At 49.4% G+C, this 23,234-nt stretch overlaps 8 protein-coding genes across 8 annotated transcripts; 5 read left to right on the forward strand and 3 right to left on the reverse strand.

Annotated features, from left to right (window-relative positions):
* Positions 1 to 1,545: 1,545 nt before the first annotated feature.
* LTR64_000012 (uncharacterized protein) lies at positions 1,546 to 2,874 on the forward strand (the record flags this gene model as incomplete). The annotated part of the gene is made up of 1 exon (XM_064894399.1): positions 1,546 to 2,874. One exon carries the CDS (start codon positions 1,546 to 1,548, stop codon positions 2,872 to 2,874), a length of 1,329 nt encoding a protein of 442 aa, XP_064757086.1.
* Positions 2,875 to 3,790: 916 nt separating this feature from the next.
* On the reverse strand, positions 3,791 to 8,542 carry LTR64_000013 (uncharacterized protein; the record flags this gene model as incomplete). Its single annotated transcript, XM_064894400.1, has 2 exons — positions 3,791 to 6,961; positions 7,166 to 8,542. 2 exons carry the CDS (start codon positions 8,540 to 8,542, stop codon positions 3,791 to 3,793), a joined length of 4,548 nt encoding a protein of 1,515 aa, XP_064757087.1.
* Positions 8,543 to 12,414: 3,872 nt separating this feature from the next.
* Positions 12,415 to 13,602, forward strand: LTR64_000014 (uncharacterized protein; the record flags this gene model as incomplete). Its single annotated transcript, XM_064894401.1, has 3 exons — positions 12,415 to 12,942; positions 12,993 to 13,071; positions 13,118 to 13,602. The coding sequence occupies 3 exons, from the start codon at positions 12,415 to 12,417 to the stop codon at positions 13,600 to 13,602; spliced, it is 1,092 nt and encodes a 363-aa protein (XP_064757088.1).
* A 1,092-nt stretch (positions 13,603 to 14,694) lies between these two features.
* On the reverse strand, positions 14,695 to 16,092 carry RIB1 (GTP cyclohydrolase II; the record flags this gene model as incomplete). Its single annotated transcript, XM_064894402.1, has 1 exon — positions 14,695 to 16,092. The coding sequence occupies one exon, from the start codon at positions 16,090 to 16,092 to the stop codon at positions 14,695 to 14,697; it is 1,398 nt and encodes a 465-aa protein (XP_064757089.1).
* Positions 16,093 to 16,734: 642 nt separating this feature from the next.
* Positions 16,735 to 17,226, forward strand: LTR64_000016 (uncharacterized protein; the record flags this gene model as incomplete). Its single annotated transcript, XM_064894403.1, has 2 exons — positions 16,735 to 17,010; positions 17,047 to 17,226. The coding sequence occupies 2 exons, from the start codon at positions 16,735 to 16,737 to the stop codon at positions 17,224 to 17,226; spliced, it is 456 nt and encodes a 151-aa protein (XP_064757090.1).
* Positions 17,227 to 17,874: 648 nt separating this feature from the next.
* Positions 17,875 to 19,020, reverse strand: LTR64_000017 (uncharacterized protein; the record flags this gene model as incomplete). Its single annotated transcript, XM_064894404.1, has 1 exon — positions 17,875 to 19,020. The coding sequence occupies one exon, from the start codon at positions 19,018 to 19,020 to the stop codon at positions 17,875 to 17,877; it is 1,146 nt and encodes a 381-aa protein (XP_064757091.1).
* A 747-nt stretch (positions 19,021 to 19,767) lies between these two features.
* PMI1 (Mannose-6-phosphate isomerase) lies at positions 19,768 to 21,151 on the forward strand (the record flags this gene model as incomplete). Its single annotated transcript, XM_064894405.1, has 2 exons — positions 19,768 to 19,911; positions 19,961 to 21,151. 2 exons carry the CDS (start codon positions 19,768 to 19,770, stop codon positions 21,149 to 21,151), a joined length of 1,335 nt encoding a protein of 444 aa, XP_064757092.1.
* A 501-nt stretch (positions 21,152 to 21,652) lies between these two features.
* On the forward strand, positions 21,653 to 22,537 carry LTR64_000019 (uncharacterized protein; the record flags this gene model as incomplete). The annotated part of the gene is made up of 2 exons (XM_064894406.1): positions 21,653 to 22,312; positions 22,364 to 22,537. The coding sequence occupies 2 exons, from the start codon at positions 21,653 to 21,655 to the stop codon at positions 22,535 to 22,537; spliced, it is 834 nt and encodes a 277-aa protein (XP_064757093.1).
* Positions 22,538 to 23,234: the final 697 nt, after the last annotated feature.

Here is a 23,234-nt window from a genome sequence, read left to right on the forward strand (position 1 = left end):
CTAAGCCATGAATTAGAGCGGTCGCATGAATTGGATGTGCTGCGAACCTAGCCTGGTAAACAACATCGCAATCAAAATTAGCTTTTAGCTCGTTTATTGGAGATCGAACTGTTGGCCAATCGGAGCGTTCGTCAGGGTGCTTACAAGGCCAAAGTTCGGAAATTATCACGACCGACAACACACGTCCCGTTCCTCATCCAGACAATAAACGCTGATTCCAGACATTCGAATTATGGCACTGCTCTTTGTCGGAAGTAACTCAAGACAACAATGGCAATCTATTGTGACAAATGCGTGGTGGCTTACTGGCAGAGACCGAGAGTCTACATTGAAGGAGATCATCGCACCATGAAAGCGAAAGCAAAAGTTGTCATTCGATAAGCAAAGCCTTCCCGAATCGCGAAAAACGCGCGACGAGTGAATATACTTGTTTCATATTTGCAGGCTAGCTCATGATTACGCGTCACGAACTGTCAATGTCCTCCATGCAGCAGCCTGACTGTGGCTTAAGTATACGCGCGAAGAGCTACTCATCTCTCCAGTAGCGATAAGCGAATGGGCTGTCGATGCCAAGTATGACATTCTCGGGCTGCCATTGCGCAATATGAATACCGATGGATCAGTCGGAGGATTTCCCTCCGCAACAGATGGTCCAGACACACGACAGGGAGGCCAATGTAAGTAGCGAATACTTCTGACGCCGCGAAGGTTTGTGTGAGAACCACGGCTGCAATCATTGCTTGAGTCCATACCAAAACCAATTGCTGGCAAGATCTTTTTAGCAAGAATGATGACACAGCTCGTTGCTCATCTTGAAAACATTAATGAAATCAGCACTCCACTTGTCCCCTTTCGCTTGAGTGGAGCAGGCGCCACACTATCTCGCCCCACCAACCTCGCTACTGCATGAGCCGAAGCACGAACGCAACATCGCAAGCTAACCTTGCAGCTCGACTCAATAAGCGAAAGATGGCGCTCACTAAGAACGAGCAATAGGTGTTTGACCTAAAATTCCTTCTTGTGGATGAATCCAGCTGGTTGCCGTCAGCCCCAATATGTCAAGAAATATTCTAATACTTGCAGCTTTTGTCCTGTTAAACTCTAGCATGTGCATGGCCTTCAGCCAACTGCTCATGGCTTGAACTCACTTTACCGCCCGGTCTCAAAGCGCTCTTCGCTGATCTGCTAAGGTTCTCTTATGTTGCCTAGTGAACATCCTAAGTAATACAATGTTTGAGTCGCGTTATGGCGGAAACGCCCTAAAGTCTCCGGTTCGCAGCATGGGTGACGACCTGCATTTTAATGTTCCGAAAGATCAGTGGATCTCATCTTGCAGCGTCGGATCAGACCTCACCTGTTACCATGGCATCTGCCTTCAGAGATGCTTGCAGCCAGCACAGCCTGTGACTGGTAAATTGACAATGAACCTCGTGCGCTTATACAGGCGCCTTGAGCTCTTCAAGCTCTACAAAAGGTTATGCTCTATCTTCTGTGGCTTCTCTCTGTGTGTAACTAGAATCGTCAACGTCTTACTAAGCATTGAAGATGCATCTCATATTCTTACTGTTCACTCTCACAGTGGCAGCACAATATAACCTTGTCGACGACTATAACCCGACCAACTTCGCCAGCAAATTCAACTTCTTCACTGGTAATGACCCCACCAATGGCTATGTCAACTACATTTCCTACGACACCGCACGATCCTCCGGATTGTACAGTGTCTCAGATAACCAGGTCTACGTGGGAGTCGATTCCAGCAACAAAGCAACAGGCCGTGGACGCAACAGTATTCGCCTGGAAAGCATCAACTCCTACAAGTATGGGCTGATCATCCTTGATCTCGCGCATATGCCAGGTTCTGTTTGTGGAAGCTGGCCCGCCTTCTGGACCCTTGGAGTTGGTGAGACTTGGCCGTATGCAGGAGAGATAGACATCATCGAAGGAGTCAACAGCCAACGGAGCAACTCTATGGCTATACATACAGACGCAGGCTGCAGCATATCGAATGATGGGAACATGGCTGCGCAAGTGGTCACCACCAACTGCGATGTCAACGCTCCCAACCAGGCAAACAATCAAGGCTGCGCGGTCTCGTACGCCAACACAGGCTCCTACGGTGATGGATTCAATGCACAAGGAGGAGGAGTCTATGCAACAGAAATAACTTCAGCTGGGGTTTCGATCTGGTTCTTTGCTCGAGGTGCCATTCCAGCTGATGTCTCTTCCGGCTCTCCCAATCCAGCCCTATGGGGCTTACCTACTGGCAGATTTGCAGGTCCATGCGACTGGAACGACAAGATCGCGGCACAACAGATAATTTTCGATGTTACGTTCTGCGGCGATTGGGCAGGTAACGTTTTCAGCACTGATCCTGTCTGTAGCCCAAAGGCAAACACGTGTCAAGATTATGTTCAGAACAATCCGAGTGCCTTCAAGGAGTCGTATTGGTCAGTCAATAGTCTTAGAGTCTTTCAGCAGGGCGCACCCGGCGTCGCTCCTAGTTCAAGCAGGACCTCCCCAAGCATAACGACCACAAACTTTGCAAGTACTCCTTCCCCTATAATGACCACACTGACCACTGTGACACAGGTATCTCTCAGTACGACAACTACGTTCCCCATCGCGTCTCTCTCTCCAAACACATATACTCCGATCGCCGCGTCACAAACAGGCACAACCCCAATAACCCCGACAACAACGACTGAATTCTTGGCCAGTACTAACCCAACCACAGCTAACACAGTCGCCGCCTCTCCAGCTTCTGCATCAGCGTCTCAAAGCCGCTGGAGTAGTTGGCAAGGTGGATGGAACTCAGCCGCAGGTCAACGTCCTTGGAACAACTTTGCAGGTCAAGGTCAGCGCGGAGGTTGAAGGGAAAGCCTGGGAGTATTCCAAAACCAAATAACGACTTTCTGTCAACTCCACCGACAGACCTTGATCTCTTTTGAGACAGAGCTTCACGGCTGCTCTTTAGAGGCACTGGGAGACGCAAACGAGGTATTCGGATTCCCGAAGCCACGTCTGATCAGATATAGGCAACGCCTTGCTCGTCTGCGTTGTGACAATACACTCCACGACTCGAAAGCGATGAGATTGGACCAGATATCTATCGTATGAGGCTTCGGCAGCAGTGCGTTCTAGCCATCTGGCTGACGCTAGCAAGCCTCGAGAGGGTGAGATGAGGTTGTCCGTGTAAAACGGACAGCCATCAATAGAGCCCAGATCAACGGGACTGGCGAAGCTGCAAACTAGACAGCTTCAAGGAAGCGCAGAGGGTGCTTGGAAAGCCAACATCAAAATTAGGTACCCTAAACAAAATGCGAGGTGGATCTCATAGATTAGATGAAATGTTCTCATCAAGAATAAAATTGATTACTGCTATGCACTTTCTCTCCATACACTTTCTGAACGTACTGATTTTGTGGAAAGCGGCCGCGAGCAGTGGTATGTGACGTCAACGTGGTCACAGCCTGAGACTTGAGTTGTAAGCTTCAGTCGTCCTGGTTTCATACCAGGTATATCTGTGTCAAAAACTCTTATGGCTAGTTTGACATTTGTCGTCATTTGTGCTAAGCAGGAGCTGAAAGATAAGAGAGGCACCAACCAGTCTAGCAGCCACACTAGATTCTGCCTGGCATCGACTGATTGGTCACGATCGTCAACAGCTGAATGACTGGAAAGCCGATCACATGAATATTGGTTAAATAGTTCACATTATGAAATAGATTCTGGAAACATGGGAAGGAGGCAGTAATATTTACAGTGTACATAACACCATCCTGCGCATCTACTGCTCGTCTATATTGACATCTACAGTTACGTCGACGACTGTTTCCTCGGGAACAGTCGCCGCATCGAGCGTCAATGCCCACACTCTGCCTACAGTCGCATCTCCATTGAATGAACTCTCTTGCGCTGCAACTCCGTAGACACCGGCGCAATACCAAGTTGGATCAGCTTCAGCAGTTTCGTAGAATTGTACAATAGTCGCGCCGGCAGCGTAAGAATCTCTGACACACGCCTCGAGGGACGTCTCTAGAGTCCATCCTCCATGGTTGCTATCGTCGCCTGGAGGGTTCTGGAAGCTGAAGACTGCGGCCGGCGTGTACCAGTTCATAGTGCCAGCCAACGACATATGACATGCATCATAGAACTCGTTAAAGGTAGTGCCGTCGACGAGTGTCACCGATCCTACCAGTTCCGATGGTGTACAGACGTCTGCTGACTCAGATAGCGCGAAGCCCCATACTTTATTGACTAGGAGGTCGGGATAGAAGCTGCTAGGTTCCGCCGGTAGGTCGTTTACTCCAATACAATACCAGTAATCATTTATGTCGACGTAGAATTCGAACATCGTTGCTCCTTGAGCGATCGATTGGTCCGCACAGTTTTGAATAGCAGCATCCATCGACCAACCTAAGTGGTTGTCGTCAGGGATCCAATTGAGTGACACTACTCGATTCAGGTTGACCAATCCACCATCTGTGTTGCCTTCCAAGGACGAACTGCAGCTAGTATAGAAATTTGCCAACACCGAGCCGCTTTCCGAGACTACATCACCATAGGCTGTGTTGCCACATTGATTGTCCCGCATAAAGCCCCAAGACCCAACTACGTCTGCGTCTGGCTGGAAAAAAGAACTATCAGGATTTGTCTGGGCTATGCCGTGGCAAAACCAGTCACCATTAGATTTGGTATAGAAGACAAACGTGGCAGCATTCTCGTTGGCAGCATGGAATGCGCAGCGGCGGACTGCAACCTCAAAGGAGTCTCCAAAATGATCTGGTCCAGGCCATGGCATTGAAAATAGCTCGTTACCACGTGCGACGGATTCACCACAGCCAGTATAGAAGTTTTTGAATTCTTTTGTGCTGTCGTATAGTGATGTCGTGTCACCAAAGGGTATAGCAGTGCAGCTCGGTGTAGAAGTTGTTGTCGTTGTCGTTGTCGTGGTTTCATCTACCGTGCTCGTGGCCGTGGTGGTAGTCGTAACTTCGTCTGTGGAGCTCGTGGTACCAGCTTCACCCGTTGAAGTAGTGGTAGTGAGGATGACATCTTCCATCGAGGTCGTGGTGATTGATGTCGCCTGTGCAGGAATATCTACCGTTGTGGTGTCAATCGTCGTAGTCGTCGTAGAGCTCGAATCAACAGGCGTAGCACTATCGTCGAAGACCATTGTCAAAGTCACAATCTGGCCATCTGCAGGAATTGAAGTGTCGTCAAAAGCTAGATACAGTGCACCATCTAGCACGTAAAATGCCGTGTAAGTACCAATCGACAGTGTACCACTGTTGGTTACAGTTGTCTGAACAGGATAGCTTGGTTTCTCAGTGAGTGTGGTCAGGATCGTAGTGCTTGGACCTTGGCCACTAAATCCATACCAGTGAATGACACCTGCTGCGTCGATGGAGATCAAATTTCCATCTTCGTCCGTGGACAGAATCGCGGCTGCATCAATGGAATCAACCACTATACTTCCACCGTAGACTGCATCGAATGCAAGATAGGATGTGTCTCGCTTTGACTTCTTCGACGATGCAGTTTCGATTGCAATATAGAATGTCACGCTTGGCTGAGTCAAAGCAGAAGTAGTGCTTGTCGGGACAAATTCGGTGATAGTGGTTGCCGTCGAAGTGATGATCTCCGAAGTGCTCATCTCAGGGGTGCCACTCAGTCCAGAAGTGCTGGTTGCTTCGGGAGTAGTGACAGCTTCTGAAGTGGTAGTAGTTGTCGGCAGGAAAACATCTGATGCAGTGCTTGTAGGCAGGAAATCACTGCTGGTAGTAGTGAAGAAGTCATTCGACGTTGTCGTGATGTCTAATGTGCTAGTAGTCGAGCTGGTAGTGGCGGCCGGGTTATCTAAAGCACACGCAGTATCTGAGAACAAACCTGAGACCATCACGTCATCTGGTCCGCAAATACTGTAACCAAGGCTGCCATGAATCCAACCTGCAATTGTTTCAACATCTCTGCTAAGTGTAATGAGATTGCTGTCCTGGACCACGAATGAAAGAGCGCCGTGATCAATTGCCAACTCGTGGGCCTGTATTTCGCAGCTGGCTTCTGAATCAGCACAAACTTGAGAGTCAACCACAATCTCCGCTATTACGCTTGCGCAATAGGTTAGCTCTTGAGTGCAGCTGGGCGTAGTGACAGTGGATGATGGAGATGTAGTCGTCGTCTCCGGATTACTTGTGGTGGTTGTGGTAGCATCACTGGTGCTCGTTATTGAGTCGCTTGTACTCGTTGCTGGATCGCTAGTGGTCGAGAAGGTCTCGCTAGTTGTAGTTATCGAGGATGTCGTGATAGTGGTGTCGATTAATGTGTTACCAGTAACTGGATCACGAGCCAAGTTGCCTGAGATTTTGAGTGCAGTATTCCATGAAGTGGCTTCAATCGGAACCCATGTAATCACAGATGTGAAGCCCCAGCAATACATCACGCCACTATCATCCGGACCCAGCTCAACCATGTTACATTCTGAACTGTCATCGCACATATCGATGCACTGCGACATTGTAACATCTGTGCCAAGAATGAACGAAGTTCCGGGACCATCTCCAGCGCCTAGCCTGACAGTGTCACATTTGACTTGCCAGCTGTCACCATTCAGATCGACCATTAAGGTCTCTTCACAAACTGCTGTAGGAGTTGCAATCGCAGATGTAGTTGTGCTTTCTGACAATGTGGTCATGCTCGTGGTCGAGGTCGTGGCGATGGTAGTACTTGCCGTGGTAGTCGCGGCTGATGCAAGTCTGTTAGGAAGATACCAACCATAAGCGTCAGCAATATTAGCATAGGGTTGGAATTCTGCAGGATCGTTGGTGGCATCCTGGTACGTCAAGCATGCCCAACGGTTGTTTCGAGTGTCAGTCTCGAACTGGAATACTGGTGACCCGTCGTAGTCAGCAGTGTTCAAGCAGTCTAGCAGAGCATCGTCATATGTGTAATCAGTTAGCTGGTATACATAGAGGCTGTTGATGACCCGATCGGAGCGCCAATCCATGGAAAGACCGCAACCAGATGAGAAAAAATTAACCCACGTATTGCCGTTGGAATCAGCCAGAGTATCACCGACTGAAGCTGAAGTGGCTACACAAGCGGCAGTGGTGCTTGTGCTTGTGGTACTCAGGGTTGTACTGGTCTGAAGGATAGAACTCACGTTGCTGGTAGAAGCAAAATCAGAGGTTAGCGGAGTTGTCTCCTCGACTGTCGTGGTTAAGCTGCTTTCTGTCGTCGAAGTCAAAGTGCTGGTAGTGGTATCTAGAGATGTAGACGAAGTGGGCTCTGAGACAGTCTCGGTAGTTGTGGCGGATGTCGTGGTTGTTGTGCTTGAGCTGCCGTCAGAGCTACTGAATAAAGCCATTGCATTCATAGTAAGGACAGTGCTGTCCTCCACGAAGATATCACTGCTAGTACCGGTGTTCTTCCAGAAGCCGCAGTTCCACGAAAAGTCTGTCGACTGATAATATGTCCATACCGTGGCACCACTCTCCTCAGCAGTCTGAACACACTGTCTGAGAAACGTAGTGGGATCGTCTGTGGGGCTGGGAACCAAGGTCATCCTCCGATAATCATCGCCTAGAGTAGGTGGAATTGAGGCATGACAGCTGTAGAAGAATTGAGTGTACTCGGAACCATTTGGTGCAGTTTGGTCTTCAAGCGGCAAAATGGAACAATTCGGCCCGTCAGTCTCCTCTGTACCAGTTGCAGTCGTGGTTGTGGTAGAAGCTAAGGACATCATAGCCTCGGATGTGCTGACTTCGGTTGTGCTAGCCCCCGAATTTGTAGAGTCTGTCGAAGACTCCGTTACTGTCGAACCAAAAGGCGTCGTGGTGCTGGTGCCAATGAAGATTGTAGTACTAATAATAGTAGTAGTCTCACTGGTGGCTTCGGTCGTGGTTATCGTCGAAGTTGAATCGATCGTTGTCGTCATCTCAGTAGTGGTCATATCAACTTCAGAAGCAGTTGATGTGGTAGTGGCAATCGTAGTCGAATCTGTGCTAGTAGTGCTTAAAGTAGATGTTTGAGGTGACGGGGTCACAGTAGCAGCAGCTTCTGTGTTGTAGGAGTCTGGTGCAGTGTCTGGTACTGGTGTGACTGGAGCACAACTATCGTCGGTCGCTGTGCCCACGTTCACGGACATGACATTTCCAGATCCAACACAGAAACCTGCTCCTGGCAAGACAAGTGCGCCACCAGACACAGACCAGATAATCGTTGTTGGCATATCGGAAACTGAAGAGTAGATCATGAGGGCAGATGTGCCAGAGCCACCACCAAAACCGACTACCAGGCCAGTGCCGAAGATCATAAGTACACCATCAGACGTAAGCACGAAAGCCACCGCATCTGCTGGCGAGCTCACTAGCACAAGCTGTCCGTTAATGAACCCAACAACCACGATAGCTCGCTTGTGCTTGCTACCAGCGACTTCGACTTGGATCGAGAACGGCTGACCAGCTGTGGGAATCGAGGTATCTGCGCTGAGTGTTGTGGAGGAGCTAGAAGTCGTGATTGCCATTGTCATAGTGGTCATGCTTGTGGTTGATGCAGTGATATCGACGGTTTCCTGGTTGGTTGTCGTCGCAATAGATGTTGTCGCGACCTCGTCGCTTATAGTGCTGGTAGAAGAGCTTAAAGCATCAAATTCCTGGCTGCTAGTCGTTATCATGGATGTTGTCGTCGCATCAACGTTTTCAACACTGGTCGAAGAAGTAGTGGCGGCTTCGTCGATGCCGGTCGAAGTCACAGAATTTGAAGTGGTGGTAGCATCCTGTAGCGGGCTTGCTGGGCAATAATCTGGTTCGCTCTTTGCGCAAGTATTTCCAGAAAATCCTGCAGCGGTGTCACAGGTAATGTAGTTACCACAAGTGAAACCCTCACCCCATATATCGCAATCAGCTGCGGTATTGCAGGCACTACAGTAAGCAATTGAGTTGCAACTCTGATCACTTCCAGACCCACCAACAGGCAGAACACAAAATCTACAGGTCGAAGTGCAACCCTCATTACTCGATGCATCGCATGCCGATGACGTTGGAGGTTCTGAAGTTGTTGAAGTGGCACTCGACGTTGTAGTGGTAGTAGTAGTGATGACCTCCTCGGGCGTCGCTGTCGTCGTCGTTGTTAACGATGACGCTGTCTCACTAGTCGTCAGGGAGGTAATAATGTCCGAAGTAATAGAGCTATCTACAGTTGCTGTTGTAGAAGAATCTTGGCTTGCGGTTGTGACTGCGGCGATGCTCGTGCTCGTGGTCGTAGAAGTATCTACAGTTGCAGATGACGATGTAGCAACACCTCCATCAGAGCTTGTCGTCGACGATGCAGGGTTTTCCACCGATCTAGTCGTGCTAGATGTCATAACTTCTTCAACAGAACTTGTGGTCAAGGACGACGAAGCTGTTCCAAGAATTGTAGTGATCGTGCTAGTGACACCTAGCTCGGTGGATGTTGTAGATCCCGAAGACAAAGCTGTCGTCGAGGACGTAGTTTCGGTGATCTGCCCTGAGGTTGTAGTGATTGGATCATTCGACGAAGCACTTGTACTAATGCCAGCTTGTTCAGTGCTCACAGTAGTTGAAGAGGACGATACCGCTCCGCTCCTCCCCTGAGAAGTTGTGGGCATTCCTACAGGCTGCTCGGTGCTTGTGGACACTGTCGTGCTGGAAGATACCATGTCCGAAGTCGTGGTGGTCACCGCTTGGCCAGGTGTACCAGCTGTTGTGGATGTGGTAGTTGTGCTCGAGCTAGGCGCACAGCTATCTGTAGTGGGAACAAGGCTGAAGACTATCCCGTCACAGGTAGTCGAGCCGAAAGCAGCGTAGATGGCCCCATCAGATCGCATACAAAGGTTGACACCATCATGCCTAAGTGCTCCGTCAATGACTGACCAGCCGCTAGTCAGAGCTGTGTTGCTTTCAGATACAATCTCGAACAATTGCAGACCAGCAGGTTGCAATGAGCCGAGGGTAGACCCTGTGTCGTAGAGCTGTATGGCGCCCTCGCTAGAAAGAGTCATTTTTCGGGCTTGGGTACAATCGGAGACCAAGACACCTGCCTCATCCTCAATGGTCAGGTATCTTATATCTCTTCGTCGAAGTTTCGAACCACCAATATTAGCGGCACACACGAACGGGGTTCCGCGTTGAAAGGGACTTGAAATCCCAGACGAAGTTGTCGTTGAAGACGTGGAAGTAGAGCTTCCGATGCTGCCAGACACCGTTGTAGTTAGGGATGTAATCGGCGTAATTTCCTGAAGACCTGAGCTTGTAGCAGTTGTAACAGTTGATGTGCTCGAAGTACTCTGTTGCAAGCTGGAGCTAGTAGTTGTTGAAGCGCTCTGAAGGCCCGAGCTTGTTGCAGTCGAAGTGCTCGAAGTGCCTTGCTGAGAGGTGGAAATCGAAGTGATGTCTCCAACAGACAATGTCGTGGTACCAACTTGCGAACCGTTGGTTGTAGTATCAAGCTGAGTAGTGGAATGAGTAGTACCGAATCGAGAGCTAGTAGTGGTATCATCTTGCTGGGAAGTCGAGCTCGTAGTCCTGACCGAGGATGCAGAAGTCGTAGTGCCAGGCGCATGGTCAGATGTGGAGACAGAGGTTGTAGAGATTGCCTCAATTGAAGAAGTTACAGACCATGTGGTGGGAGTCGAAGTTGTATCAGCAGAAGTCAAGGTCGTGGTTGTATTCCAAAACATGGATGTTCTTGACCAAGAACCAGGTGTCGAGGTCGTTGAGCGTGAAGTGGAAGAAAGCGAGCCCTGGCCAACCCATCCATGCCAGCCTTGTTCACCAGAACTCTCCACAGGCGAGGTAGGGTAAACAGTTCCAATACTGACTGAGGTAGTAGTATCGCAGGGGCAAGTGAAAACAAATCGAGTGAGGGTCTCTGTGGTGACTACATCACGGACAACAGGCGTGTGAGCCAATGAATGAGCGGACGCCGCGAGGGCCAGCGCTGTTGTGAAGCGCAGTAAACCCATGACGGCAATTTATAAACGAAAGAATGAGAACAGGAAGGTGAATCAATACATGCTCATAGCGGGCGATGGAAGGACGCGCAGAGAAGGAAACATCGAGCACTTACGATGGCCATGATGACCTACTTACCTTGTCGCGAAGCCTATGTTCAAGAAGTGCCGCATTGGAGCATTTCGTTGCATACAAGCTCCACGCCATATTCAAGCGATCAAGTGATCAGCTTCTGTATGGCGACTTCGGGAGTCCCGTTACCAAGCCGTTGAAGGATGTGTAGTGTCAGCCCACGTGGAAAGATGCTTTATGTCAAAAAGGAGTTCGTTGGTGCGAAAGCACAAATGCGGCTTGTGAGGCTGAAATGGCGTTGGCCAGATTGACCCTGAGTACTCGGCCAGGACAAGCCAGTAAATGGCCGTCTTGAGATCCAAGGTATTGAAACTCCAGGGTAATTTCGTGTCGGTAAAGTACAAGCTAGTGCACACAGAACTAAAGTCGCTAAACTGCTAACGGATGAGGCCCCTGGAGCTATTGAACCACGAGAGATGACACAGCAGATTGTCTCCAAGTTTGCGAGACGAAGAGGACATCAGCCATACCGGAATGTAATATATGCACAGATCATTCGGACACACGTGGTTCATTCTTCGATTTTCAGTCGCTCGAGCTGTGAATGTTCCAAAAGCTCAGGAGTCAGTTCGACCGGTAGCGCCGTAATACTCGTCACTGGCATGAGACTGCTGAATGCCTCGAATTACATGTCTATCTCGACCGTAAGACAGGGCCAAGTACACGTTGGAGTACCAAGTCGCTTCGCAAAACGACCGTGATCCGATGCGGATCTGAGATGCACTGGATCGGCCAGTCGCGGCTCTTTCGACAGTGCTGGCAAGACTTGTCCATTGAGATAGTGACACTCGATTTGTATGAGTCGAAGGAAATGGTGGCTGACTATTTTCTGCAAGTTGAGGTCTGGATCAAGAGACTCAAGGAATCCAACTGAACATGTTGTGAATTCTGATGGCTCCGACTTCCTATAGCAGGCGGCTACGCGGTATTCAAAAAGATTCGCCGATCTGCTATATGGGGCTCGCATACAGCAGACCGGCGAACTATTACGGACTCCACGTGGCGGCCACATTGCTGTTCAAACTATAACAGGCGAGGACACCATGCAATTCCTTGGTAAGCTGTGCAACAATATGACGATTAACGACCCCAGATTGAGGGGAAAACCCGATCTGAGGCGCGAACGGAAGAAGCATCAGTCGTTCCGACCAATCAACAACTCAATCATCTCCTTCCAAGGACTACCATCAAGAAGGATACGCAATTTGTATGCAAGATTTTCGTGGGGGTAGTCGAAGGGAGCTTTATCTGCGAAGCAATCCCGCTTTGTACTGAACTTTTGTCAATCAAAAGCACTCATCGCAATATGGCTGCAGATATCAGTATACCGACAACTCAGAAAGCGGCTCTTGTACACGAGCTAGGCGGTCCTGTCAACATCATCCCAGACTATCCTGTCCTGAAACCTGGTAAAGATGAGGTACTAGCTCAAATTTTGTATACTGGTGTCTGTCAATCAGATCTTCACACTGCTCGAGGTACGGCTCCAGGTGCAGATGGCAAGCCGATCCTGAACGTCAAATTACCACACGTGGGAGGACATGAAGGTGTTGGCCGAATAGTCAGTCTTGGTCCGTCTTCCGCCTCAGTACCCGAAGTCAAGGTTGGCGATCTGGTTGGAATTCGGTTTCTTGCACGAGTCTGCCACGAATGCGAATTCTGTACATCCCAGCGAGAGCAGCACTGTGTTAATGCCACTAATCATCTCCATCATGAGGATGGAAGCTTTCAGGAGTACTGTGTTTTGGACAGGAACTATTTGACGCCTTTATCGCCAGACATTGATCCTGTAGTCGTTGGTCCAGTACTATGTGCAGGCGTTACAGCATACAAAGTATGTCATTTGCCCGGCTGCCATCATTTTGCTAATACTGTCGACTGCAGGCTGTGAAGAATGCTGGTCTTTCGCCTGGTCAGTGGCTGGTGGTGGTAGGAGCTGGAGGTGGGCTGGGTCACTTTGCCAGTAGGTATGCAACAAGCACACTGACGATTTGGCTAATTTGATATAGTACAATATGGCAAGGTTGTAGGAGCGAACGTGATCGGTATTGACACTGGTCAAGTAAAGAAAGACTTTGTCGAATCACTTGGAGGTCGCTTTTTGGATTTTGCCAAGTCGCCGAACGTCGTCGAAGAGATCAAGACAATCACCAATGGCGGTGCACACGGCGCAGTTGTGTGCAGTGGCAGCGGTAGAGCATTTACTGGTGCTGTTGACATGCTCAGGATTGGTGGCACTTTGTCTTGTATCGGTATACCACCTGGTGATATTCACCTGACTACGCCGCTCGCAACGATCATCATTCGAGGTCTGAAAGTTGTTGGTAATCTAGTCGGCTCTATGGAGGAGACACTCGAAGCCGTCGAGTTAGTCAGGCAAGGGAAGGTCAAGCCTCATATTGAGGTGCGCGAATTTGATGAGTTACCGCATATCTATGAGATGCTCGAGAAGGGCGACGTTCTGGGACGTGTCGTGCTCAAGGTGGCAACATGAGATTCGAAGAAGGGGGCGAAAACCATGTGTTTCGACTTTTGCAGAAGAAGGAGCATTATCAGGCCGCCTCAATTATTTGTATAGCAGGGATAAAATCTTCGCTTAGCAAAGAAGACGACTCGGCAGATACCTTTTACACCTCGACGATTCAATTGATGTACGACTGACGAAGAATCATGATAAGTAACCCATCTTAAATTTATCACGACTATTTCTGGGGTGGAGCGTAATATTGTAGCAGATCACAGCACGTTCCTCGCTGAGTCGTGGGGTGAATAGATACATAGATGGTAGGGTAGTGCAAATCTGATAGACGCTACATATCAAGTCGACCGAGTCTGGAGGTACCACCCCCAGATTTTGATGTCTCAAGATTCCGAAACGCGAGGACTCTGCACTATTTGCTAAAGTGTCCGAATTTAGACACTGATGTGGTCCTGCGTCTGTGTCTGCAAAAGTGACGGACCTCAATTTTAAGTTAATGACATCGACTGGATCGATCCGCTCTGTTCCTCAGGAAAGTGGGTACAGTCCAAGGCTTGTTTGCAGTTCCGGTGGCGACTGTACGTGGCCCTCTACTTCGGCCTTTGAGCGTCAGGGGCCTATTTCTGTATGAAAGCCGCATTCCATGCTGACCTGACAGCCGGAATCTTCTCCCAAAGGCATATCCCTGTTACTCGTTGTAACTTCTCTCATGCTGAACTTGAGCTCCAAAACCTCGCCTGCAGTCTTGTACATGTTGACCGGTCTCCAGCCGTCAGGTGTGCCGCTGAACATTTTTGACTGTTGCGACAACAAACTTAAGTCATGTTTAGTCTTATCCTGAATAGAATACTGTTTCGAGGCAGCCTGAGAGAAAGCATGCAATTGCTGAGATAAACATGTGCTATCGGACCAACGTTTGGTGGCTCCATGGCTTGCTACAGTGTGGTTAGTCAACATTGAAGGCTTTGAACTGTCAAGCACGACGATAGTGAGCATGGTCCTCGTGTTGCTGGGGGTGTAGTTCAAGACCCGGGTCTTTGGCATTAGTCCAACGCGTAAGACAGCCTAGCTTGGCTCAGCTCAGCTCAGCTCAGATCTTGTATTCTCTCATTCATGAATCATATGTCCCATCCTTCCAATTTTTGTCTCCAGATACCTTGTCAGTTCCTCACCCTGCACACCTCTCTCGCCCTTTGTCTTCCAAGCAACAGGCACCATGGCGACTCTCTCCACAACCCTGACCTCTCTTCCCGGGCCTTCTACTGCCCTGACTTTATCTGGGTTATTGGTAAGCAATCGAATTCCTCTCGCTTGCGGCCTTTTCTCCTGGTCTGTGTCTGTCCCTAGTCCTAAATCTTGCAATATTGCCGTCGCGAGACCATATGTGCGCGCATCTGCCGGATGACGAAGGAGGAGGTTTGCCTCGACCGTATCATTTCCTAGATCTTGTAGGTTGTAGGCTTTGAGTTTTGACGCAAGACCAATGCCGCGTCCTTCTTGACGGAGATAGACGATGACACCACCAATCGTGGATGGGTCGGGGTTGAGTAGAGAGGATGTGGACATGAGACGAGCGGCTTCATCGAGTTGTTCACCACAATCGCAGCGAGCGGACCAGGCAGTCTCGCCTGTGTAACATTCGGAATGGATGCGGACGAGCGGGGGTTTGAGGATGGGAGGGGTTGTAGGTGGCGCTGAGGCTGGATTACCTGGTGGTATTGCTGGAGGTTGAGGACGTGAGGATATTGATTCGGCGTTTTGTTCATCCTGTGATTGGGTTGAGGCAGCTGTTCCTGACAATGGAGGTGTGGATGCACCATCTGAGTGTGTGGGAGAAGTGGTAGACGTAGAAGCACTCATATAGTCTACAGCCTCTCCTTCTGGTACGCTGACGTTCTTGAGACTGCTGCCACTCCTTTTCCGGCGCTTCGTCCCAGCGTCTGGTCTGAGAACTTTTCGTCGTAAATCGTTCTCGTCTTCGCGTCTGCTGCTTGTGCGACCAGGTCGTAAACGTCCGACGTATGCGCCTCGAATCATGCGGTCCATCTCGGTCTCGCCCGTCTTTTCGGCATCCAAACTGCGACTCCGGATGTTGTTTCCAAATACAATGGCTAAATGTTCTTTGTTGTCGCTATCATTCTGGTACAGATGCAGGAACATTTCTGCGCCTGAAGTGGTGGGGATACGCGCGCGAACGAGACATTCTACCACCGGCAGATGTTGCACGAGGCGTGGTTGCTTGGTCACAGAATCGTCAAGGGAAGTGTCCACTGGAATTGACTCTGGCTCGTGAGTACGATAATGAGGTCGGCCGGATGGTGTGCTAGGGATCGATGGAGTGAGAGGAGGTGTATATGCTGGAGAAATGAGATTGTGAGGGACACCAGGAGTTCCTGGTTGAGAGCTGTTCTCGAGGTCCGACCAGCCAGTGAGGTATTGTGCAGATGGTCGTGCCAGAGGTGCTATGACTGGTGAAGCGTGAGAGGGCAGAGGAGAAGAAGTCATGGCGACGGTTGGACTGTGGTCCGTGCGGTGTTGTGGTTGCTCTATACTGTAAGTCGCATGTCTAGCTATGTATAAAATTGGGAATAGATTGGCAATATTGCAAGGGTCTTTGGTGAGTATACAGTTTACGACTGAAGCTCTTGGTCGACGGGAGAATCAAAACCTCGGTCTCGGTCAGCCATGCACGATTGCGGAATTTGAGCCTCGATGAGGTCAATTTTGCTTGTCCCACCTGGGCCGAGAGGGGTTTCTGCTGCAGGGTCATTTTCACAAAGCTGACCTGAACTGCTCCGTACCTGTAACATCCGGTGTATGTTTACCAGATGTGAAATGAACGACATACCAAGTCACGTTTTAGGAGTTGCGCCTTCCAACAGTACAATTTCTGCCACTTCAATTTCTCTGCGCTTGGTTGCGCCGCAGTGCAGTGAGATCATCGCCTAAATTACACGCACTGGCAGGAGCAAACCGAAATCAAACATCAGATGTGCGGAAGGCGCTCCCAAGTGATGCTTCTTCTTTTGAGATTGCTGGGACGAAACCTGCTCGCTTGTTATGCTTACGATCTTTGCTCCAACCCTGGTGTTTTACTAATCAACATAGTCGCAGCTTTACCTTGATATATAGTATCCCGTATCCATCATGTCAGACCAGCAACGCAAACATCTCCTCGCCTCTGCCGAGTCTTTCTGCAACGACATCGCCTCTCAAGCCGACCTCGAGACTATCCTCTCCCACTTTTCTACTAGCTATACGCCCGTGGCTCTCGAACATGGCCACAAACAGCCCGCACCTTTTCTCGGCCGGCCTTTCTTGGGGATCGATGGAATTAAAGAATATTTTGGTCTGTTTGGGGAATGTCTCAAGTACGACAACATGGGTTTCAAGAACTACATCGTCGACACGAGCGAAGATCGTGTGAGTGTGAAAGGACATGCGATATTCACTTGGCAGTCAACTGGTCAGAGCTGGAACGAGATCTTTACCTACCAGCTAGCCTTTGATACACAAGGCAAGGTCATCAGTTATCATATATGGGCTGACTCTGGAGCTGCTTATCTGGCTAGCAAGGGGCTGCTGGATGAAGACGATCTGGAAAGTGTTGCTGTTACAGCCGAGACTCGGCCTGCTTAGGAACAGGAAGAGCCTCGCAATGCTTCTGAAGAGGCTCGCACTCTCTATCGCCATGGCACTCTGGATCACACTTCAGAGGAGACACTATTCAAGGATGGCAAACGACTCTTTGGCTCACTTCGGCCAGAGAAGAAGTCTCGAAGACATCTGAAGAGCACTCACTTGGAGAGCAGCCAGTTGAAGAGTGACGGGTCGATCGGTCATAGGCTCAAAAGCATGTTCTATACAGACGGGACGACTACAGCAGTCGGAAGACGAACTGGCAAAAGCAAGAAGTCAAAGTGTCACATGGACTACGAGCCAGAGATGCCAAGGTAGAGAGTGAACCTTTCTGGCAGGGAAGATAGTTGCGTTGACTCTCTTGCCAAATTTACAGACCACTGCAATATCTAAGATCTTGTGCTACAATTTCACAATCAATGCTTCAAGCCTTAAGTGCATATCATCCTCTCTGTCATCGAGGCCAACACTATGCCGTAGCAGTTGCATGATCAGTAAACCCGAACTCCTGTCGCCATCTTTCACGACGGAACCCCTGTTTCATCAGGAACACCTCAGCATGTCCAAAGCAATCTGTCCGCCTCGAATTGCAGTACCGAACGCCTGATTCGCCTCTGGAGTAAGTCTTATCATCAATTCCTCACTCACCTATCGCATCCGAGTATCCAAGACAAATCTCCTCTCCACTCCCTTCTCCGTGTCATCCTCCTCCCCTTCGAACCTCAATGTGTACTCGCCCCCTTTCAACCCTCTCACCACCTTCGCCCGGTAGAAAGTATCCGTGTCCGGATACCTCGCATACACTGTCGCTCCTGGCGCAAACGTCACTCCCTTGGCATCACTTCCCAATGAACTCGAGCTCGGTATCGGATATAGATCTTTCGCTGTGGCTCGGTGAACACTCTGTTTCCCCGAAGGATCAGGTTCGGGGTCTTGCACGTCGTAGATTATAGGCCGTCGATCGGAGTGGACTTTTTTGATGATGCACTGAATCCCAACGCCCACATCGTCGGCCACGGATTTGGAGTATTTGTAGAAGACTTCAGTGCCGATTTTGAGGTCGTTATTCTTCTCCGCCAGGACTCCACGATGAAGAGGCTGGTCACTGCTGTCTGTGGTTGATGATGACGTGGATGTGTCTTTAGGAGCGTCACGGGTACTGCTGAGTGCTTCTTTTGCTGTGGAGGATGTGGTCGTGGGTCGACCTGGTCCTGATGATGGTGTTGAGCCTCGAGGGCCGTAGCCTGACTGTTTGCGTTTCAAGACGTCGACTCGGATATTTGATGTGCTTGCTGTGGTTTCTGCTGGGCTCACACCTCCACTTCCGTCTACTGAGACATCTGACTCGATGATAGGTCTATGTTGCTGTTGCTGTTGCTGTTTCTCTTGTTGATGCTGCTGCTGTTGCTGCTTGGTCCTTGAGGCCTTCCCTCCTCCAGCCCCTCTACTTATCAAGACTGGCTCATCATTTCCCCTCATTGTCGCCAAGATCGCAATCTTGCTCGCTATATCCTCTTCCTCGTGTACCTTCCTCTCCGCCTCTGCATTTCGTAGTTTCTTCCTATACAACTCATCCAGCTTACGGTGTTGGTCTGGTGTCGCGGATGGGGACGAGTTCCGCATCTCCTCCTCCAGGACAAGAATCTCCTGACCAAGACGAGCCGAGGCATCGTTAAGTTCCTTGGCTTTGCGAATGGATTCGAGCACGTTGTTCAGGATCTCTAACTCAAAGTCGTGTTGGTTATCCTTGGTATTGTCTCGACCGGCCCGACGGCCAGCCGTACGCCCAGACATGATGCTTCCGGGACTGGTAGGTGGTGAGCGTAAGGGGATGTCTCCCCGTACTCGACCCAGGGAGTGAGGCAGAGTGACGAGTGGTTCTCACAGTGAACCTCGATTATAGTCGCCAATGTTGCCAATCCCAGTCCGAGAATGAGATATCGTCTTGAGAGTCTGCTCTGACAATTGTGTCTCTGGGTTTGCTTCTTGCTGTCTACCGGGGGTTCGATACCAGTCTTCGTCTTGCGAAATTGTCTATTTTATTCAGGACTTACGGCGGTTCTTGTTGCTATTTTTCGGCTACCTTGCGCACGCTCGGATTCTATCATTGACTGGTAAGAATGTGTTGCTAATGCGTTGGAGACCTTCGAACGTATCCAATGGACTTCACTTAACTGTCACGTTCTTCGAGTGAGTACAAAGCGGGACTTGAGATTCAGTTCAGTGGTTTAGTGGAGGCACTAAACTCCTATGGTACGGACCGAATTCTCAATTGGGGGAGCTAAGCCTGCAGAAGTGGCCTCGCATCAAACACTGGATATCACGGCATACCGGTCATAAGATTCGAGAACGTGGGGAAGGGTCTGCGAGTGGTGAATCTCGATAGGAAAAAGTGTCCCAATGCATGTCGAGGCTTTCACACTGTCGAGTCAAGGAAGAACAAAAACTAGTATCCCTAATTTAGCCAGATATTGACCTGGTAAAAACTTCTTCCAATCTCAACAATTCAAATCCAACCCTTCACAAGTTCACATTATCGAGATGCAAGTACCACTATTTCGATTACAATGTGGGTGCAACAGCTATGAATGGGGCAAGAAAGGCAATACGTCCGCTGCCGCCAAATATGCTGCTGCAACTCCTCGAGATGACTTCTCGATTCAAGACGACAAGCCATATGCTGAGGTACTTATTCTGCTTGCCAAAGTCCTCCATCCTGACTAACATTACCTAGCTCTGGATGGGCACTCACCCATCACTACCATCCAAGGACTTGGAGACTGGCAGATCTTTGCTCGACATGGTCTCTGACAACCAGGCGCTGATGGGTAGTGATGTCAACAAGAAGTATCAGGACAAGCTACCATTCTTGTTCAAGGTCCTCTCGATCGCCAAGGCCCTCTCAATCCAAGCACATCCCAACAAGAAGCTCGCTGAGAAGCTGCACGCCAAAGACTCAAAGAATTACCCAGACGACAACCACAAACCAGAAATGACAATCGCTATCACTCCATTCGAGGGTCTTTGTGGTTTCCGACCACTTCGAGAAATCGCTCATTTCCTGGATACTATTCCACCTCTACGAGCCCTGGTTGGGAAGGAGAATGCCGAAGACTTGAAGAAAGTCGCCAATGACTCCCACATCGAGAGCTCAAAGGCGAAAGCCGCCCTGCGAAAATCCTTCACTGCTCTCATGAAGCAGCCAAAAGACACAGTCGCCAATATGTCCAAGGAACTGGTCACGATGGCCGAAAAAGGTCAGATCCAACCTGGACCATCAGTAAACACTCTTGAAGAACTCAATGAACTAGTTCAAAGATGCAACGGCCAGTTCCCAGCGGACATTGGGCTCTTCGTCCTCTTTTTTCTCAACTTCGTCAAGCTGGAACCCGGCCAGGCCATGTACCTCAAGGCTGATGATATCCACGCCTACATTTCTGGAGATATCATCGAGTGTATGGCAAGTAGTGACAACGTCATTCGAGCTGGATTCACACCGAAGTTTCAAGACGTCGATACACTTACCGATATCTTGACCTATGACCACGATCCTCCTGAGCAACAACTTTTGAAGCCTGTCGACTACCCGTACGTCACTCTCAACAGCACCGCCTACAGCAGTGACAGCTCAAGTCTACTATATGATCCACCTATTGAAGAGTTCAGTGTTGTCCGTACTGCACTGAAGAAGTCTGGGGCAAAGGCCACCTTCGAAGGTCTAGCAGGTCCGAGCATTGTCATTGCTACAAGTGGCAGTGGCAAGATTTCTGTCGGACCGAAAGTCGAGGATCTGAAGGAAGGCTATGTATATTTTGTTGGTGCCACTGCCGAATTAGTCATTGAGAGTGATGGTGACGAGCTGGTCACTTTCCGTGCTTTCTGTGAGATTGACGAGAAGGCGCATCAAGCAAATGGTAAGCATTGACTGGCAAAGAGCAGAATGTGATGGTCAGACATTGATATACCATGCCTCTGGTCGCGCTGCACTTGGAGAGGTAGTGTTGGGCACACCGGTATTGCAATAGAGTCTCTTGGAAAGTCTCTGTTGGGCTTTCGTGCTTGTACTGCGCATGGATATGTGTCCTCCTGATGAGCAGCATCCGCTCTGTCTTCTTCACATGCGCTTGGGTATGAGCTGAATCGTCGTTACTAGTCGCATTGAACGCGTGTGTCGACCTTCAGGATGGTAGTAGCCGCATCAAAGTTTGTCCTCTGGCTTTCCACGGCAACTATTTCAAATTTTGCCCTCCACGCCCTCCACGACTCGTTTGTGTGGAGTCATCTAGCGCGTTTTCAGTTCGTGCCTTCCGACTTGATATTCAAGTTGTGGTCTTCATCCTCTTGTGCTCAACAAATTGCTTCCTGTTTAACACATAGTCATCACACTCAATGAGTACCGCAGGATCTCCGAAACTGCCTGGAAAATATGGCGTCGATTGTCATAGAAGATATTCACCCTGAAGACATAGCCCTTTACGAAGCGCTGGCATTGACACAACAAGCACATTCCTTGCTAAACATTGTACGTGGTGCGCCATCCAATATCATAGGTCCACTCCGTGAAGCATGCAGCACTCCTCAGCAGATACAACCACAAGAAATTGCTTACAAAATTAGCAAGGGCGCACAAAAAGGTCGACACGACATTCAGGAATTGAAACAGAGATTAAATGATGATCGAATCAAGCCGCTTCTGAAAGAAGCCAGCAATGCAGAACTTGTACAGGGTTATGACACATGGACCAGTGATTACCTAAGCCTGGCGAAGAAATTAATAGCCAACAAGACTGCACAATCTCAAACTCGAGACATTCCTTTCGACACCACGAATGAAGCAACGACAATCCTGGACAATTTCGCAAATTCTGAGCACGAGCTCACATTGAAACTCACTACTGACGAGTACAATAACAACTTTCCATTGACTGCCAAAATCGGCTATCTCAAACTCGTCATCGATCGTGGCGATAATGCATATTCCGTGCAGTCTGCACATCCACCTAATGGACGTGTACCATCCTTATCGCAACAAGTCGCTGAAGTCGTGTCCAAACCTCCCACTTCGAAAAGACTAAGTGAATTGTTGGTATGTGCCATGCGCACCATGCGAATGGTTTGAGCTTACGATTTCGTCTAGGAAATGCTCGAAGCATATCACGATATTGACTATCACAGATGCGAAAGCTGTCATAGTATGATTGGCACTGACTTCAGCTATCCTCTCATTCGCAAGGCCGTACCAAAACCTGAGGAAGATACAGATACTTCTGGTCAAAAGTGGCTGGCATATCACAAAGCGTGTATGCGCTGAGTCGGATGAGTTGTGTTGTTACTGGTCATAACTATACTTCCAGCTTTGTTGCGATTTGTGTGAAAATCTCGTCATCTTTGGTTTCTGAACTCATCAATGAGTAGGCTCCGAAACTGATCACATTGCTGCGGAAGCCTCTTAATACGAGGGTTCGCCTCAATACGGGTCAGCGTCTTGGCTGGAAACGTGGGGACCACAGTGAAACCGGCCCTGGTCAGCTCAGCAAGAGAATCAAAGATAGCCTGGATGAACAGAGGGATATGAACTCGGCTGGACTATTCCTGGAAAGCGCTCTTTGCTATTGCGTTCTTGAGTCGTGACCTCGAGCCTTGGAAACACCATGTAGTAGCACGACTCCGGAAAGTGGATATTGACGCATCGGCATGACTCAGGCACAAACTCGTGTTCGGCACTTGGCTTACTCATTTACCGAAACCCGCGATCGCGCAGCACATGCGGCTTTCTTTCTGTCCTATCATTTGCTCGACCTTGCAGAACTGAGAACGTCTGTTGGAACTACCGACGAAGTAAAATTCACCACATGATGTATTTGAAACAGTATCTGAAACAGATGATGGCGGCATCAAGGCAATGGGCGGATGAGACATCCTCAAGTGCCCCGCACGACCACTTATTGCAACGAAGAATTCATATACTTTGACTGTTGCGACCATCCGCTCCTCGCACAGGAGTTACT

This window comes from Lithohypha guttulata, assembly GCF_036872675.1.
Source record: "Lithohypha guttulata strain CCFEE 5908 chromosome Unknown scaffold_1, whole genome shotgun sequence".
NCBI classification, from domain to species: Eukaryota; Fungi; Ascomycota; class Eurotiomycetes; order Chaetothyriales; family Trichomeriaceae; genus Lithohypha; species Lithohypha guttulata.